The following is a 14,934-nucleotide window of genomic DNA, read 5'->3' on the forward strand; positions in this document are numbered from 1 at the left end:
CCAGGCCGAATACTGGAGTGGGTAGCCTTTCCCTTCTCCAGGGGATCTTCCCAACCCAGGGGTTGAACCCAGGTGTCCCGCATTGCAGGCAGATTTTTTATCAGTTTAGCCACCAGGGAAGCAGATTGTTTCTATAACTGTGTCTTATTTCTTGTTATGTTCATTAGTTTTTTATATTCCATCTATGTGATTTCATACAGTATTGTTTTTTCTGCCTTATCCCTCTAGCCTATTGCCCTCCAAGTCCATCCATGTTGCTGCAAATGGCATTATTTCATTCATTTTATGGCTCAGTAACATTTCATTGTATATATGTACCACATCTTTATCCATTCATCTGTTGATGGACACTTAGATTGCTTCCACGTCTTGGCAATTGTAAATAAAGTTGCCATGAACATAGGTGTGCTTGTATCTTTTGAGTTAGTACGGCTGTCAGGCTTCTCTGTCCCTGAGACCTATGGCCCCCACCGGCCACTGCTCTGCCCGTCACCTCTGGAGGCTGTCACCCCAGGTTACAGGCTCTCGGGTAGGCAGCCTTGTTCTTCGGATTTACTCTGTACTTGTGGTCCCGCTTCCTGTCGTCAGCTCCTCCTTGTGAGCATGGACATGAGCATGCTGTGGCCAGAACCTTCCACCATGACGTCTGTGTTCATGAAATGCAAGGATGTACAGTTGGTGGGATTTTATGAGTAACTCTAAAGCCCTCTTCTGGTTAGAGACATGCTACATACAAGTGCTTCTGCAGAACACACGGATATCATGCTCTAGAGAGCTGAGTGGGCGTGTCTTTGGGATCATGTCTTTCCTCTCCAGTCTTACTGTCATTCTCTTGTTTGTTTCTGATGCTTCTTCCTGCTTGCTGGGCCCACTCTTGTCAGTGTCTCAGGCACCTGCCATGGGGCTTCCAAAATGCTCAGTAAACCACCCAGGAAGTAGGAAGCAGGTTCACACCCACACAAGCTCATGACTGCTGTCTGCTGAGCCCTGATGGGTTACCCACTCAGGCACGAGGCCCTGCAGGAGGCTGGGCTCCTGACTTCTGCTTTCGTGCCTGGTCCCTCCAGTCCCCACAGGCTGAGATGGGCAGTTCTGGTGGCAGAGAGGGTTATAGGGGAACCTGCAGGGAAGGCTCTGAGGCAGCTCCCTGGGGCCCTGAGGCCTGCCCTTGGCTTCAGAGCAGGGTGTCTCCCCTTTGCCTCATCTGCTTCAAGGCACCGCCTGGACCGGGAGGGTCAGGATTTCTTGTGTTTCCCAGGCCCAGTCGCAGAAACTAGGTGGAGTGTTTTATGGTGAAGTGAGCAGAAGGCTTATTGTAGGCCCTACTGAAAACACCCGAGACCTCCTTGAGCCTTGAGTTAACATGTTCCTCAGGCTAGTAGGCAAGAAAAAGAAGTTGGTGGAAAATATGATGTACCTTTGAAAACTGAGAATCTTAAAAAAAGCCAAACAATTGTTTTAGACAAAAGGAGGAGTTGTAATCTTAATTTTTTTTTGTCTGGCCTGTAGATAAGGTTATTCATGGTACTTTCCTGATGGTCCAGTGGGTAAGAATCTGCCTGCCAATGCAAGGGACATGGGTTCAATCCCTGGTCCAAGAAGATTCCACGTGCCACAGAGCAACTAAGCCCATGCACCACAACTACTGAGCCTGCGAGCCTCAACTACTGAACCCTTGCTCCACAGCAAGGGAAGCCACCGCGGTGAGAAGCCCACACACTGCAATGAAGACTAGCCTCTGCTGGCTGCAACCAGAGAAAGCCTGTGCAAAGAAGAAAAATTTAAAAATTAATTGTTTAAAAGGGGTATTCACACGCCCCCTTTTTCTGTTTAGTCTCTAAGTGTGATGGAAGTTGGGTCTGGAGAGGACTAGCATGTGAGAGCTGACTCTTGGCCTGTGACTTCCCCACGAGGCCAAGTCATTCCAGGCAGCAGATGCTGCTGGAAACAAGATGTTTTTGGCCCTGGCTGTCTGTGGGCTTCATCCCAGGAGCAGTAAAGTACATAGACGTCTGGGTCTCACCCTGAGATTCTGATATAATTTTCTGGGCATCTGGATTTTAAAAGCTTCCCAGATTTTGATGTGCAGCTGAACTGAGAACCATTGTTAGCAGCTAGTCACTGTGAGGTTTTCTCAACCTGTAGGGAGCTGTTGGCATGGAGATCTCTTCAGGGACGAGTGAAGAAGTGAAGTGAAAGTCACTCAGTCATGTCCGACTCTGTGACCCCATGGACTATACAGTCCATGGACTTCTCCAGGCCAGAATACTGGAGTGGGTAGCCTTTCCCTTCTCCAGGGGATCTTCCCAACCCAGGGATCGAACCCATATCTCCTGCATTGCAGGCGGATTCTTTACCAGCTGAGCCAAGAGCGGAACCCAAATACTGCAATCCCAGCAAAACATGCAGCTATTTTGTGCCTACAGTTTAGAGAGGAAGCTGGCTAAGGTACACAGGATGGTGGGCAGGGGGCGCTGTGAATCTGTCAAGTTGGATGAAGAGTAAGGATAGAGCCTCTAGCACAAAATACACTTCATGTTACAGGAGTGGAACTTTTGTTATTTTTAATCCCATATAAGATATTCAGTGGACTTTACTATTAATACAGACTTTGTGTTTCTACTTAAAAAGGTGACAGGCTCTGGCTAGTGTATATGATGATGTTGGCCAGGATGTTTTTTACTGGCATAAAGACAGGGCCTGTCCTATAGAGATAATTATGACTGAGACTTTTTATTTAACATCATGGAATAGACATTTATGTAGCAAAGTAAGGACCTGTTGAAAAGGCCAGTCCACTACAGGGGTTTCAACAAGCAGATGAGTGAAAGGTGTGTTGTGCAGATTGGGGTCCGTGGCCTTTGAGAAAGTCAGCGGACAGCACTGTGAAAGCACAGGAAAACGTAGACTCTGCGGATGAGCAGAGATGACTATTTCCAGATTAAAATGCATTTAGAAAATTTGAGAAGTAGCCCTGGCCTGATAGCTCAGCTGGTAAAGAATCCGCCTGCAATGTGAGAGACCTGGGTTCGATCTCTGGGTTGGGAAGATCCCCTGGAGAAGGGAAAGGCTATCCACTCCAGTATTCTAGCCTGGAGAATTCCAGGGACTGTATAGTCCATGGGGTCGCAAAGAGTCCAACACGACTGAGCGACTTTCACTCACTCAAAATCTTTAATAAAACAGTAACCACTGCTTATCAGTTATCACTTTGTCTTTCTCCTTTTCTTGAAATATAGGTAGGTAGGTAAATATATCATGCTGTATTTACATTTTGTATCTTGTATATTAACCTAGCATTGTGTTGTGAACATTGTCTTAAGGAATTAACGTTTTTCAGAAGCATTTTTTTATGGTATCTAATGCTCCACACTTCATCTGCTTGGGTATCCAACTGGTTTTCCTGCGTGTTAAGTTTTGGATATTTTTCTAGCTCAGGTCAAGTTTTCCTTCTCTCCCAGGACACACTTAGTGGTGTGTTGACTAGTGATGCTTCTTGATGGGCAGGTTCCGGTCTGAGGTTTGCTGACTGGATGGAGCGGACGCCTTCCAAAATGCTGAGATGCTCGCGTGGGTCAGCGGGCTCTGAGCTCGTCAGGATCTCCAGGCAGGATCCCACAGGAGCTGGCGGAGGGGGTAACTGGGTGTTGGGGGAACGTCTTTCCTGAGGAGGGCGGACTGCTAGAAACTCGTACCTTGGAAACTTACCCACCACTCTTGTTCCGTGTGATAAAGGATCACCTGGTCTTTTAAATTTTCTTTAGAATGAATCACATTGAACTTCGGCTTTTGTTGAAAGTTTCTCGAGGAGTGTCATTTTTTGTGTCGTAACATGTAAGAATGTAGGCTCCAGAGCCAGACCACGGGGTTTCTTCATGCTGCCTGAGGCGTCAGGCGGCGTCACTTCAGTGCAGTGATGGTTGGCGCTCTCTGAGCCTCTTCCTGCCCTGGAACATGGTGGGTACGATCAGATCAGCGTAACGGTCCCTCAGAACTCTCGCGATGATTCGGTTAGAGAACGCATGCGCAGGGTAGAGCTTGAGCCTGGGTGTAGCAAGTACTGTGTGAATGTTAACTACTGCCATTATATTAACGTCTCTAAACCTCATGGCCACAAGCTCGGGCTGTGCGGTCAGGCCTACAGCTTACTCGCTGTGTGGCTCCAGACTGTGATTTGACTGCCGGCCCTGCTCTTTTACCTGTGAAATGGTGTGGCAATGCCTCTTTTATAACGCCATGTGAGGCTTACTTACGTGGGACAGTGACCATCACCCGGCACCTTGCTAAATAAGCATGTGGTCACCGTTAGGACTGTTCATAGGCCAGGAATTTGAAATGACACCATAATGTTCTGGTTTAGTTCAGAGAAAATGCTGTGGTATTTTAAAAATTTTTATCCCGATAAAGGTTTGAAATATGCAGTTTTGTTATTTGACTCAGTTAAGGGAAGGCAGGAATTCTTTGATTTAGTAAATCAGTGATCAGTCTTGCTAAGACTTCCAGCAGGTTAGTGCATTTTGAGTTTTTACTTTAGTTAAGATCAGTCGCTCAGTCGTGTCCAACTCTTTGCGACCCCAGGGACTGCAGTAGACTTCCCTGTCCATCACCATCTCCCAGAGCTTGCTCAAACTTATGTGTGTCAAGTAGGTGATGCTATCCAGCCATCTCATCCTCTGTTGTCCCCTTCTCCTGCCTTCAATCCTTCCCAGCCTCAGGGTCTTTTTCCAGTGAGTCAGTTTTTCGCATCAAGTGGCCAAAGGATTGGAGCTTCAGCTTCAGTATCAATCCTTGCAGTAAATATTCAGGACTGATTTCCTTTAGGATGAACTGGTTGGATCTCCTTGCAATCCAAGGGACTCTCAAGAGTCTTTTCCAATACCAGAGTTCAAAAGCTTTCATTCTTTGGCACCCAATTTTATCGTCCAACTCTCACATCCATACATGACTACTTTAAAAACCAAAGCTTTGACTAGACGGATCTTTGTTGGCAAAGTAATGTTTTGGCTTTTTAATATGCTGTTTAGGTGGGTCATAGCTTTTCTTCCAAGGAGCAAGCATCTTTTAATTTCATGGCTGCAGTCACCATCTGCAGTGATTTTGGAGCCCAAGAAAATGAAGTCTCTCACTGTTTTCGTTGTTTCCCCATCTATTTGCCATGAGATGATGGGACCGGATGCCATGATCTTAGTTTTTGAATGTTGAGTTTTATGCCAGCTTTCTCACTCTTCTCTTTCACTTTCATTAAGAGGCTCTTTAGTTCCTCGTTGCTTTCTGCCATAAGGGTGGTGTCATCTGCATATCTGAGGTTATTGATATTTCTCCCGGCAGTCTTGATTCCAGCTTGTGCTTCGTCCAGCCTGGCATTTCATATAATGTACTCTGCATGTAAGTTAAATAGCCACGGTGATAATATACAGCCTCGACCTACTCCTTTCCCAGTTTGGAACCAGTCTGTTGTTCCATGTCCAGTTCTAACTGTTGCTTCTTGACCTGCATACAGGTTTCTCAAGAGGCAGGTCAGGTGGTCTGGTATTCCCATCTCTTTGAGAATTTTCCACAGTTTGTTGTGATCCATACAGTCAAAGGCTTTGGCGTAGTCAGTGAAGCAGAAGTGGATGTTTTCCTGGAATTCTCTTGCTTTTTCAGTGATCCAACGGATGTTGGCAATTTGATCTCTGATTCCTCTGCCTTTTCTAAGTCCAGCTTGAACATCTGGAAGTTCACGTACTGTTGAAGCCTGGCTTGGAAAATTTTGTGCATTACTTTGCTCTCGTGTGAAATGAGTGCAATTGTGCGGTAGTTTGAACATTCTTTGGCATTGCCTTTCTTTGGGATTGGAATGAAAACTGATCTTTTCCAGTCCTGTGGCCACTGCTGAGTTTTGGTTTAGTTCAGAAAATGCTACATTTTAAAAACATTTTATTCCGATAAAGTAGTTGTTGAAATATGCATTTTTTATTATTTGAATTGACTCAGTTAAGGAAAAGGGAGGAATTCTGTAATTTGGTAAATCAATTATCAGACTTGCTAAGACTTTCAGCAGGTGAGTGCATTTTGAGATTTTACTTCTTATTAGAGCTTCATAAAGACTCTGCATGATGGCAATACAGGAGAGAGGGTCCCCCTCAGCTGAAGTTGATTGCCAGAAGGTCCAGATAGAGGTGGACGGGTGAGCCACCTCCATGGGTGGAGGACAGGGCGGCTGAGGCCAAGAAGACCTGTGAGTAGACACGGGCAGGGTAAGCATGGCATCTGAGTGGGCATGGCAATGTCTAGCAAACCCACTCATTTATTCAGTGTGCAGTAAATTCCATTGATATCCCTACCACCCCAAAACCTTTCAGAAATGGAAAGGCCAATCCTACCTCATCCCCCAGGTTGTACTAGAGGAGTCAGTGGCACAGATTGGTGCCTGGAGGGAGGTGCCATCCCCTGACTTGAGTGCTTGGCAGGCCTGGAGTTGTGCCGCGAGCAGCCCGTGCAGCGGCCTGGGGCCATAGGGGCTAATGGCAGGGCTTCAGCGCTTGGCCCTCGAGAGCCGACTGTCCCTCGTTCATCTGGACGTACAGCTGCACCTCCCCTCTTGCGATAGGTCAGGTTCTGTGCCTGCGCCAGCCGGCTCTCAGGCCGTGTGGGGCCGCGTGAACGGATGAGCGTGTGGAGTGCCTCGTGAGTCTCTGACCCCTGACTGCTCACACTCAGGGAAGGACGGGCCCCTAGATCGGAGGGCGGGGCGCAGGACCTTTGAGACACAGTGACGTCCCGTGGGGAGAGCAGGGCCTGAAAGAACCCGGCGAGACCAGGGAGGAGGTGGGAACGTGGGCTGGGGTGAGATGGGAAGAGCATGTGTATGGATTAGAGCATAAGACGAGAACCTTAGTGAAATGAGGATTTCCAAAGGGAGTCTCAGTACATATTTGCTCAGCTGTTAAATGCTGAGTTAAAAAATCTTATTTTAAGAGATTGTGTTGCCCTGTGCTGTACAAACAGTGAAGTAAGGTGGGGGGCTTACAGTGTTCTCTCATGACTTCAAAGATGGTATTAGTTAAGGAGGGCATTAGAAACGCATTCTCTGAGCTGGGGTTTCTGCTGAGAGCTCTCTGTACATGTCTTGTGGTGTCTGCTTAGGAGGCTGTTTCCTTCCTGTAAGTGAGGGGCTTAAATTACAGTATTAAAGTTTTACTATTTGTGATATCGTATTGAAAGACTTCCCTTAGAAGAATATTTGCGTACTTTTCTGTGTGGAAATTGGTTAAGAATCCTGTGAGGCTAAATGTTCCTATTTCTAAGGTGCAAAATCATTAAGAGAAGCACTGTTGCTTCCCTTGAAATGAGATGGACAGAATTCATGTATTGGTAATTTCACTTATTTCTCTATTTTTGTTTTTTTCCCACCATTCTGAAAGTGGAACAAGCATAGGTGATAATAGACCAAAGCCAACACTGCCTATTAGCTAAGTTTAAACTCTCAGGATAACTCTGAATAGCCACTTGGGTTGAAAATAATAAGTTTGTGTAACATTCTGATGCTCATAAAACACTAGTTAGCGAACCAGCCTTATTTTCATGAAGCCAGCCAATTATTGCTGGAGAAGGTATGCTGAGAACATGGACAGCAGAGTGTGTCATCTCCTCTGCCTATGTCATAGTTACGAAGACTTTAAGGAAATATTTTCTTCTAGAAATTCTGTACATTTTAGCCCTTAAATCTATGATCCATATTGAGTTCAGTTGTGTGTGTAAAGTAAGATAGTTAGTAAATGTTCATTTCCCCTGCATGGATATTAATCGTTCATCATCATTTGTTGAAAAAGACTATTCTTTTCCTATTGAAGCATCTTGGCAACTTTGTCCAAAATCATTTAACCATGTGTACACAGCACTGTTTTGTATAAATGGATGAATGAATCTTACACGTTATGCCTTTGCAAGTGACTCCAGAGTACATCATGAGAAACGCTGGGCTGGAAGAAGCACACGCTGGAATCAAGATTGCTGGGAGAAATATCAGTAACCTCAGATATGCAGATAACACCACCCTTACGGCAGAAAGTGAAGAGGAACTAAAAAGCCTCTTCATGAAAGTGAAAGAGGAGAGTGAAAAAGTTGGCTTAAAGCTCAACGTTCAGAAAAAGAAGATCATGGCATCCGGTCCCATCACTTCATGGGAAATAGATGGGGAAACAGTGGAAACAGTGTCAGACTTTATTTTTTTGGGCTCCAAAATCACTGCAGATGGTGACCTAAGGCATGAAATTAAAAGACACTTACTCCTTGGAAAGTTATGACCAACCTAGATGGTGTATTAAAAAGCAGAGATATTACTTTGCTAACAAAGGTCCATCTAGTCAAGGCTATGGTTTTTCCAGTGGTCATGTATGGATGTGAGAGTTGGACTGTGAAGAAAGCTGAGCACCGAAGAATTGATGCTTTTGAACTGTGGTGTTGGAGAAGACTCTTGAGAGTCCCTTGGACTGCAAGGAGATCCAACCAGTCCATTCTGAAAGAGATCAGCCCTGGGATTTCTTTGGAAGGAATGATGCTGAAGCTGAAACTCCAGTACTTTGGCCACCTTATGCGAAGAGTTGACTCATTGGAAAAGACCCTGATGCTTGGAGGGATTGGGGCAGGAGGAGAAGGGGAGGACAGAGGATGAGACGGCTGGATGGCATCACCGACTCGATGGACATGAGTTTAAGTGAACTCCGGGAGTTGGTAATGGACAGGGAGGCCTGGCGTGCTGCAATTCATGGGGTCGCAAACAGTCGGACATGGCTGAGAGACTGAATTGAACTGAACTGAAGATCTTGCAATGCTTCTGAAATATAATGAACATTCGTTTTTTCATACTCTAATGAATTAATTTGTAAATTAAAAAAATCCATTACAGAGATATGACCGGTAATTGCAGTAACTGGCCCATGACTGTATCCTGGACTGGAGTTAAAAATGCTAGGAAGTGCTAATAGAACAGGTGACAGAATTGCAGTAACAATAATAGGTGAAAGTTATTGTATTAGTGTAAATTTATGAGGTTGAGAATTGTACTGTGAGTCTTCTTCTACAAGCCAATGCCCAAAATAACCAAGAATGCTTTTAAACTGTGGTTCTTAGTAGCTCACAGGTACGCATTTTGTGTGAAGGTGTTAGCAGGAGTCTCTTCAAGAAGATGAGGGTCGTGGTGCTCTGCAATGCCCCGGTGGGGTGGGATGGGGAGGGAAGCTCACAAGGGAAGGAGTATATGTATACTTACAGGTGATACACAGTGTCGTACAGCAGCAACCAACACAACATTGCAGAGCAATTATCTTCCAATTAAAAAAAAAAAAAAAAGATGAGGCTCAGAAGACCCTTGTTTTACTCTATTAAGGTTGCTGTCTGACCCGTCCTAGACTTGGTCCTCGTGTTCTCAGCTCCTAGCCGTGTTGAGGGGGGGCACCTGGCAGGGGCAGCAGGCAATGCTGGGTGCAGCGTTGGTGGGTGGCCCCCTGACTCTTGGCGGGAACCAAGCCCCCTCCTGTTGTTTCTGAGTGATTTTGCCACAGATGACAGGGTGCGGCAGTGATTATCGGTGACATTGATGTTGGGGCAGGATGTTGTTAGAAAGATGCAGATTTGTGATTTGTCAAGAGAAGACGGAGGCCTGTGTGGGGAGGGGTGTGGTAGAAGTTGCCCCCTTGAGAAGTAGAACGGGCAGAATGATTTTACTTGGTTATGGTGGAGGAAAAGCACCAAGAGACAATTTGTGACGCAGGAGAAAAGCTCAGTTTGTACTTTAAAAAAATATATTTATGCATTTATTTGGCTGCGTTGGGTCTTAGTTGCAACACGTGGGGTCTTCGTTGCAAGCCCGTGGGATCTTTGGTCCTGGCCCACCGACTCACTAGTTGCGGCACGGACTTAGTTGCCCCAAGGCACGAGGGCTCTTCCTTCCCCCACCAGGGATTGAACCAGTGTCCCTTGCATTGCAAGGTGGATTCTTAACCACTGGACCACCAGGGAAGCCCCGATTTATACTTCTTCCTTGATAGCACTGATGTTGCCTCAGTGATTAGCTTCTCATAAAGCTTGAAGTGTATTACTCAGATGACTGAAGGGTGAGTGGGGAATGTGTTGTGGGCAGGTGATTTCACGCGAGGAAACCTCTGTTTTGTGTCTTTTAGAATGTCGTTCTTTCGGGAGGCTCGACAATGTTCAGGGATTTCGGACGTCGTCTGCAGAGAGACTTAAAGAGGGTGGTGGACGCCAGGCTGAAGCTCAGCGAGGAGCTCAGCGGTGGCAGGATAAAGGTGAGGCCTCTGGGCAGCCAGGCGGGGCTGGACGCTGCGCTGGTCTGGGCCATGAGGGGTAAACACGAGTTGGAGCCACTTTCTTAGCCACACTGTGAAGTCACAGTCAGAGGTCTGTTGCCCGGACTCCCTCCAGCTGTGCAGTCAGGACAGGTGCGGACCTCCCAATGCACCAACGCAACTCTTCCCCAGCACCCCCCCTCCTCCCCCCGCCCTCTACGCCTGCCAGCAGTTTCTTCCCTCTTGTCAGAGATCAGGCATGTCCTGTGATGACCAGTACCCCAAGGAAGTGGATCACTTTTCAGTGAGGAACTCTAATGTCCTTTGGAACGTTCTGATTAAGCTCTCATCACTGGAATGAGCATGGCACTCCACTGTGTTCCTCAAGATCATAACCGTTAACCAGCTGGTGGATTTACAGTGTTGGGTTTGGTGTGGGGCCCATGGGAGCAAACCCGCGTGTCCTCACCTCCTGGGATCACCCCAAGGTGGTATCATTTCTTGGAGTATTTTTGGGACACCTAAGTGTTACTGCCCCACGGTTTCCCTGATAGCTCAGTTGGTAAAGAGTCCACCTGCAATGCAGAGACCCTGGTTTCATTCCTGGGTTGGGAAGATCCCCTGGAGAAGGGAAAGGCTATCCACTCCAGTGTTCTGGCCTAGAGAATTCCTAGAGAATTCTATAGTTCATGGGGTCGCAAAGAGTCGGACATGACTAAGTGACTTTGGGCTTCTCATGTAGCTCAGTTGGTAAAGAATCTGTGTGCAATGTTGGAGACCTGGTTCAATCCCTGGGTTGGGAAGATGTCCTGGAGAAGGAAATGGCAACCCACTCCAGTATTCTTGCCTGGCGAATCCCATGGACAGAGGAGCTTGGCGGGCAACAGTCCATGGGGTTGTAAGAGTCGGACACCATTTAGCCCTATTTTTCTTAAGTGTTTCTTACAATTATCTCTAGATGTGAAAACATCTAATTTGCTTAGTTCAAAAAAATAAGCTGGGTTAGTTGCATGGAGTGTTTATTTCTTAAAAATGCCTTTAAATTGAGGTAACCTGCCCTTGTGTTGTATACTTTGTTCTCTGCACCACCTGCGCTGGGATTGGGGCTGGGGCCGTGGACTTGGCAGTGGGAGGGCTGAGCACCTTCCTTTCAGGGTGGAGGTGTTGAGCCTGAAGGTGGGGCCAGCGGGGTGGGAGGAGGGTCCCAGGTGGGAAGGCGTCAGGGTGCCCTGTGCACAGGACAGTCAGCTCACACCACTTCCCTTGCAGCCCAAGCCCGTGGAGGTCCAGGTGATAACGCACCACATGCAGCGCTACGCCGTGTGGTTCGGAGGCTCCATGCTGGCCTCAACTGTGAGTCCTTTCCTGGATTGTGCTCTTTTCATCTCTGTTCTCTGTTGAGTTTGAATTAATTCTCTCTTACCGGAGATGAAATGGTGTGTGCTCTAATTGTGTGTGGCTCTAAACAGCCCCACATTTAATTGAGATAGAAAAAAGACTTTAATGACCATTAGTGGTGCAAATTAGTACCACTAATTCATAAATACCCTTGCAAATTAGGGGTTACAGATATTGTAGATAAGTGAATCTGAAAATAACCTACAATGTCGCATTAATCATTAATTCTAGAAATTTTCTGAGTAATTACTGCTTTTTCTCCTCAAATTTGTGACTAGCTAACGAATTGCTAACTTAGGGCGAGCAAGCACATAGTTGCTCCTAAATAGAAGCTAAATAAGTTTTCTTGCCTGAAAAATCCCATGGACAAAGGAGCCTGGCGGACGACAGTCCGTGGGGTTGCCAAGAGGCAGATGCGATTGAGCGCCTGAGCACGCGGGCAACTTTTTTAAAAAACGAAATAAAACTCCCGTTTGGCAGTTCAGGCTCACACAGTCCGCGGCCGAGGTGGGGGAGAGGGTGGCGGTTCGGATGGGGGATTGTCTGCTCTGCTTGGTCGTCTGTCTGATGCTGTTCCCTTGCCGGCGCGTGTGCGTGCTCCTCTCGCAGCCGGAGTTCTTGCAGGTCTGTCACACCAAGAAGGACTACGAGGAGTGCGGCCCGAGCATCTGCCGTCACAACCCTGTCTTCGGGGTCATGTCTTAGTGGCGGCTTGGGCACCGCCCCCGCAGTGGTGTCGGAGCGCAAGTGTCCTTCAGACCCGGAGATGACGGGCCCTGTACATAGAGCGCGAGCGTGGTGTCCCATTGCATGCGGCGCCGCCCGCCGGACAGCTCGCAAAGCCATCTGCGCGCCCGTCCCGCCCCTCGCCCTCGCCCTCGCCCCGCCCCGCCCAGCCCCGCCCCTCACTCGCCCTGCCCCATTCCTAACCCTCACCCTACCTCGCCTTGCCCCGCCCCTCCGCCCACTCATCCCCACCCCGCCCATGTCTCCGCCCTCACCCCATCCATCTCACCGCCCTCACCCTGCCCACCTGATTCGCCACACCCCTCACCCCGCCCCATTTCCAACCCCCGCCCCACCTCTCACCCTGCCAATCTCCCTGCCCCGCTCCTCTATGCCCCCACCCGGCTCTATGCTCTCGCCCCGCCCCTCACCCCGCCTCTCACCTCGCCCTGCCCCCGCCCATCTCTCCACCCTGCCCCTCACTTCACCCCGCCCTCGCCCTTCACCCTGCCCCATCCTTGCCCCTGCGCCCCCTACCCCTGCCCGTGCTCCCTGCCCCCTCACCCTGCCCCCACCCCCGCCCCTCACAGAGCTCTGCCCCTCGCCCCGCCCCATTCTCACCCCCGTCCCGCCCTTGCTCCCCGCCCCTCACTCCGCCCCTAGCTCCCCCCACCCATTGCTCCGCTCCACTCTGCCCTCGCCTCCGCCCCGCCTCTCACACAGCTCTGCCCCACCCCCGACCAGCCCCTCGGCCCGCCCCCTCGCCCTCCTCTCCACCCAAGCTTCTAGTCCACAGTTGGGTTCTGGAGTTCAGCTGCGACTCTTGAGTCATAGGTAGGGAAAACCCTAGAATGTGACAATAGCTCCCCCCCACCCCCCCTGCCCAGGACAGAGTATGGGACTGTAAAGCCTCTTCCTCCCAGACTATTTTTGTAAATAAAATGTTATAAACTTGAAATACAAAATTGATGTTTATATTTCCTATCATTTTGTATTTTATGGTTCTTTGGTACAACTGGCTTGACCGCGAGCACGCGTAGATGTCGGTGTCATGGAGTGTCGTCATAAAGCGTTTCTAATCATGAGGCATGTTCTGACGTGTTTGTAGGCGAGCAAAATAAAGCAGAGCAAAACGTTTTTGCCACATGTTTGCTAGATAACGACTACACTTGATTGAGCGACATGAAGTTTAACCACTAAGCAGTATTGTATGAGAATCATAACAGACAATGTATCTTTTCCTTTTCCTGTGTGAACTTTCTGGAACTTTTATAGAAGATGCCAGTGTGCTGTTGGTGAGCGTTGGATGAAATACTACCTTGCACTATTGTAATAAAAGCACTTAAACTCTTTATAAAGATTTACTGTGGTCCTGTGGTGGTCTTTGGGTTTTCGCCTTGGTGCCTGTGGTTTTTTCAAAGAGTATCGAAATTTGTTTCACATCCGCGGAGGCTTTGATGATAACAGAAGTTTGGGGAGGAAGTTTCCTGAAACGGTGTGGGATGCCTGTGATGCAGGGACCACTCCGTCATTCAAAGTGGTGTGGATGGTGCTGGATGAACTTGTGCGAGTGTTGGGGCTTGGGTGATCCTGGTGGTTTCCACCATCCCGTCCCAGGAATTCAGAATTCATGGCTTTAAGACTGGAGCAACTACTCTGACATCTGCTGAGTAGATTGCTGGCTTAAAAGGTAATTTGCTAAATTAAGGGATTTAGTTTTAGCCCATTCTTCATATAATACTTATGTTCCTGTTTAAGCTGCTATTTTATGGCGTTTCTTCTAGGTCACGAAGTATGTTTTGTTTTTTCTCTAAAGATCTGAATTTGTAAAGAAACATTTGGTTTTATTATTTAAGGTTAAGATGACATTGGGGATAATAAAGGAATCTTTGTGCTCAGTATGGTAAAATCTGGGTTTCCTGGGCTGTAGGTGGCCCCTGCCACTTGTTCCCGATGGTCAGTGACCCAGGCCCTTCAGCGGAGGGTCTCAGGCCACCTGGTTCTTCCTTTGTCCAGACAGTTTCTCCACTTTCTCTGGGGTTGGCTCTGCTCAGAGTCCCAGGGCTGCTGTTTGAATCTTCCAGCCACCACTTTGTCACAAGTCCAGGTGGGTGTGTCTCCTTCAGCAGCCCTCCCACCGTGTACCAAACAGCATACTGGCAGGATCACCTGCCCTGACACCACTTCTGCTTCTGCTCAGAAACCACTGGACCCAGGGGCCCCTCTGCTGTCCCATCTCCATATCAGTTGGCGTCTTCACATGTGGGCCCTTTGCCTCCCCAGCCTCCCGGTCTCTGCGCTTCTCACCGTGAACACACCATGTCTCCTCCCTCCTTCCATTCCCACCTTGCCTTGACTTGGCCAGGCGCCAAGTAGATTGGAGTTATCATTTTTTGTTTCTTCAATCAACCTGCCAGATGCCATATGTCAAAGTGAAAGTGAAAGTCGCTCAGTCGTGTCCAAATCTTTGTGACCCCATGGACTATATACAGTCCATGGAATTCTCCGGGTCAGAATACTG

The 14,934-nt window shown here is 48.1% G+C and overlaps 1 protein-coding gene and 1 long non-coding RNA gene across 6 annotated transcripts in view; one reads left to right on the plus strand and one right to left on the minus strand.

The window, feature by feature from the left end:
• The window catches only part of ACTR3B (actin related protein 3B), a 73,512-nt gene extending 59,739 nt beyond the window's left edge, over positions 1-13,773 (plus strand). For 4 of the 5 annotated variants that reach the window (XM_061415279.1, XM_061415282.1, XM_061415280.1 and 1 more), the window contains 3 exons: positions 10,164-10,289; positions 11,559-11,642; positions 12,297-13,773. In XM_061415279.1, the coding sequence (XP_061271263.1) occupies positions 10,164-10,289; positions 11,559-11,642; positions 12,297-12,392 (306 nt within the window). In that variant the 3' untranslated portion in view covers positions 12,393-13,773. The remainder of the gene's footprint in view (positions 1-10,163; positions 10,290-11,558; positions 11,643-12,296) is intronic. The other variant, XM_061415278.1, reaches the window with a different exon arrangement.
• Positions 3,327-4,298, minus strand: LOC133246680 (uncharacterized). The gene is made up of 2 exons (XR_009736106.1): positions 3,709-4,298; positions 3,327-3,624 (listed from the first exon to the last, which is right to left on the minus strand). It is a non-coding gene; the product is annotated as an uncharacterized LOC133246680 (long non-coding RNA).
• Positions 13,774-14,934: the final 1,161 nt, after the last annotated feature.

Source organism: Bos javanicus, chromosome 4 (assembly GCF_032452875.1).
Source record: "Bos javanicus breed banteng chromosome 4, ARS-OSU_banteng_1.0, whole genome shotgun sequence".
Classification (NCBI taxonomy): Eukaryota; Metazoa; Chordata; class Mammalia; order Artiodactyla; family Bovidae; genus Bos; species Bos javanicus.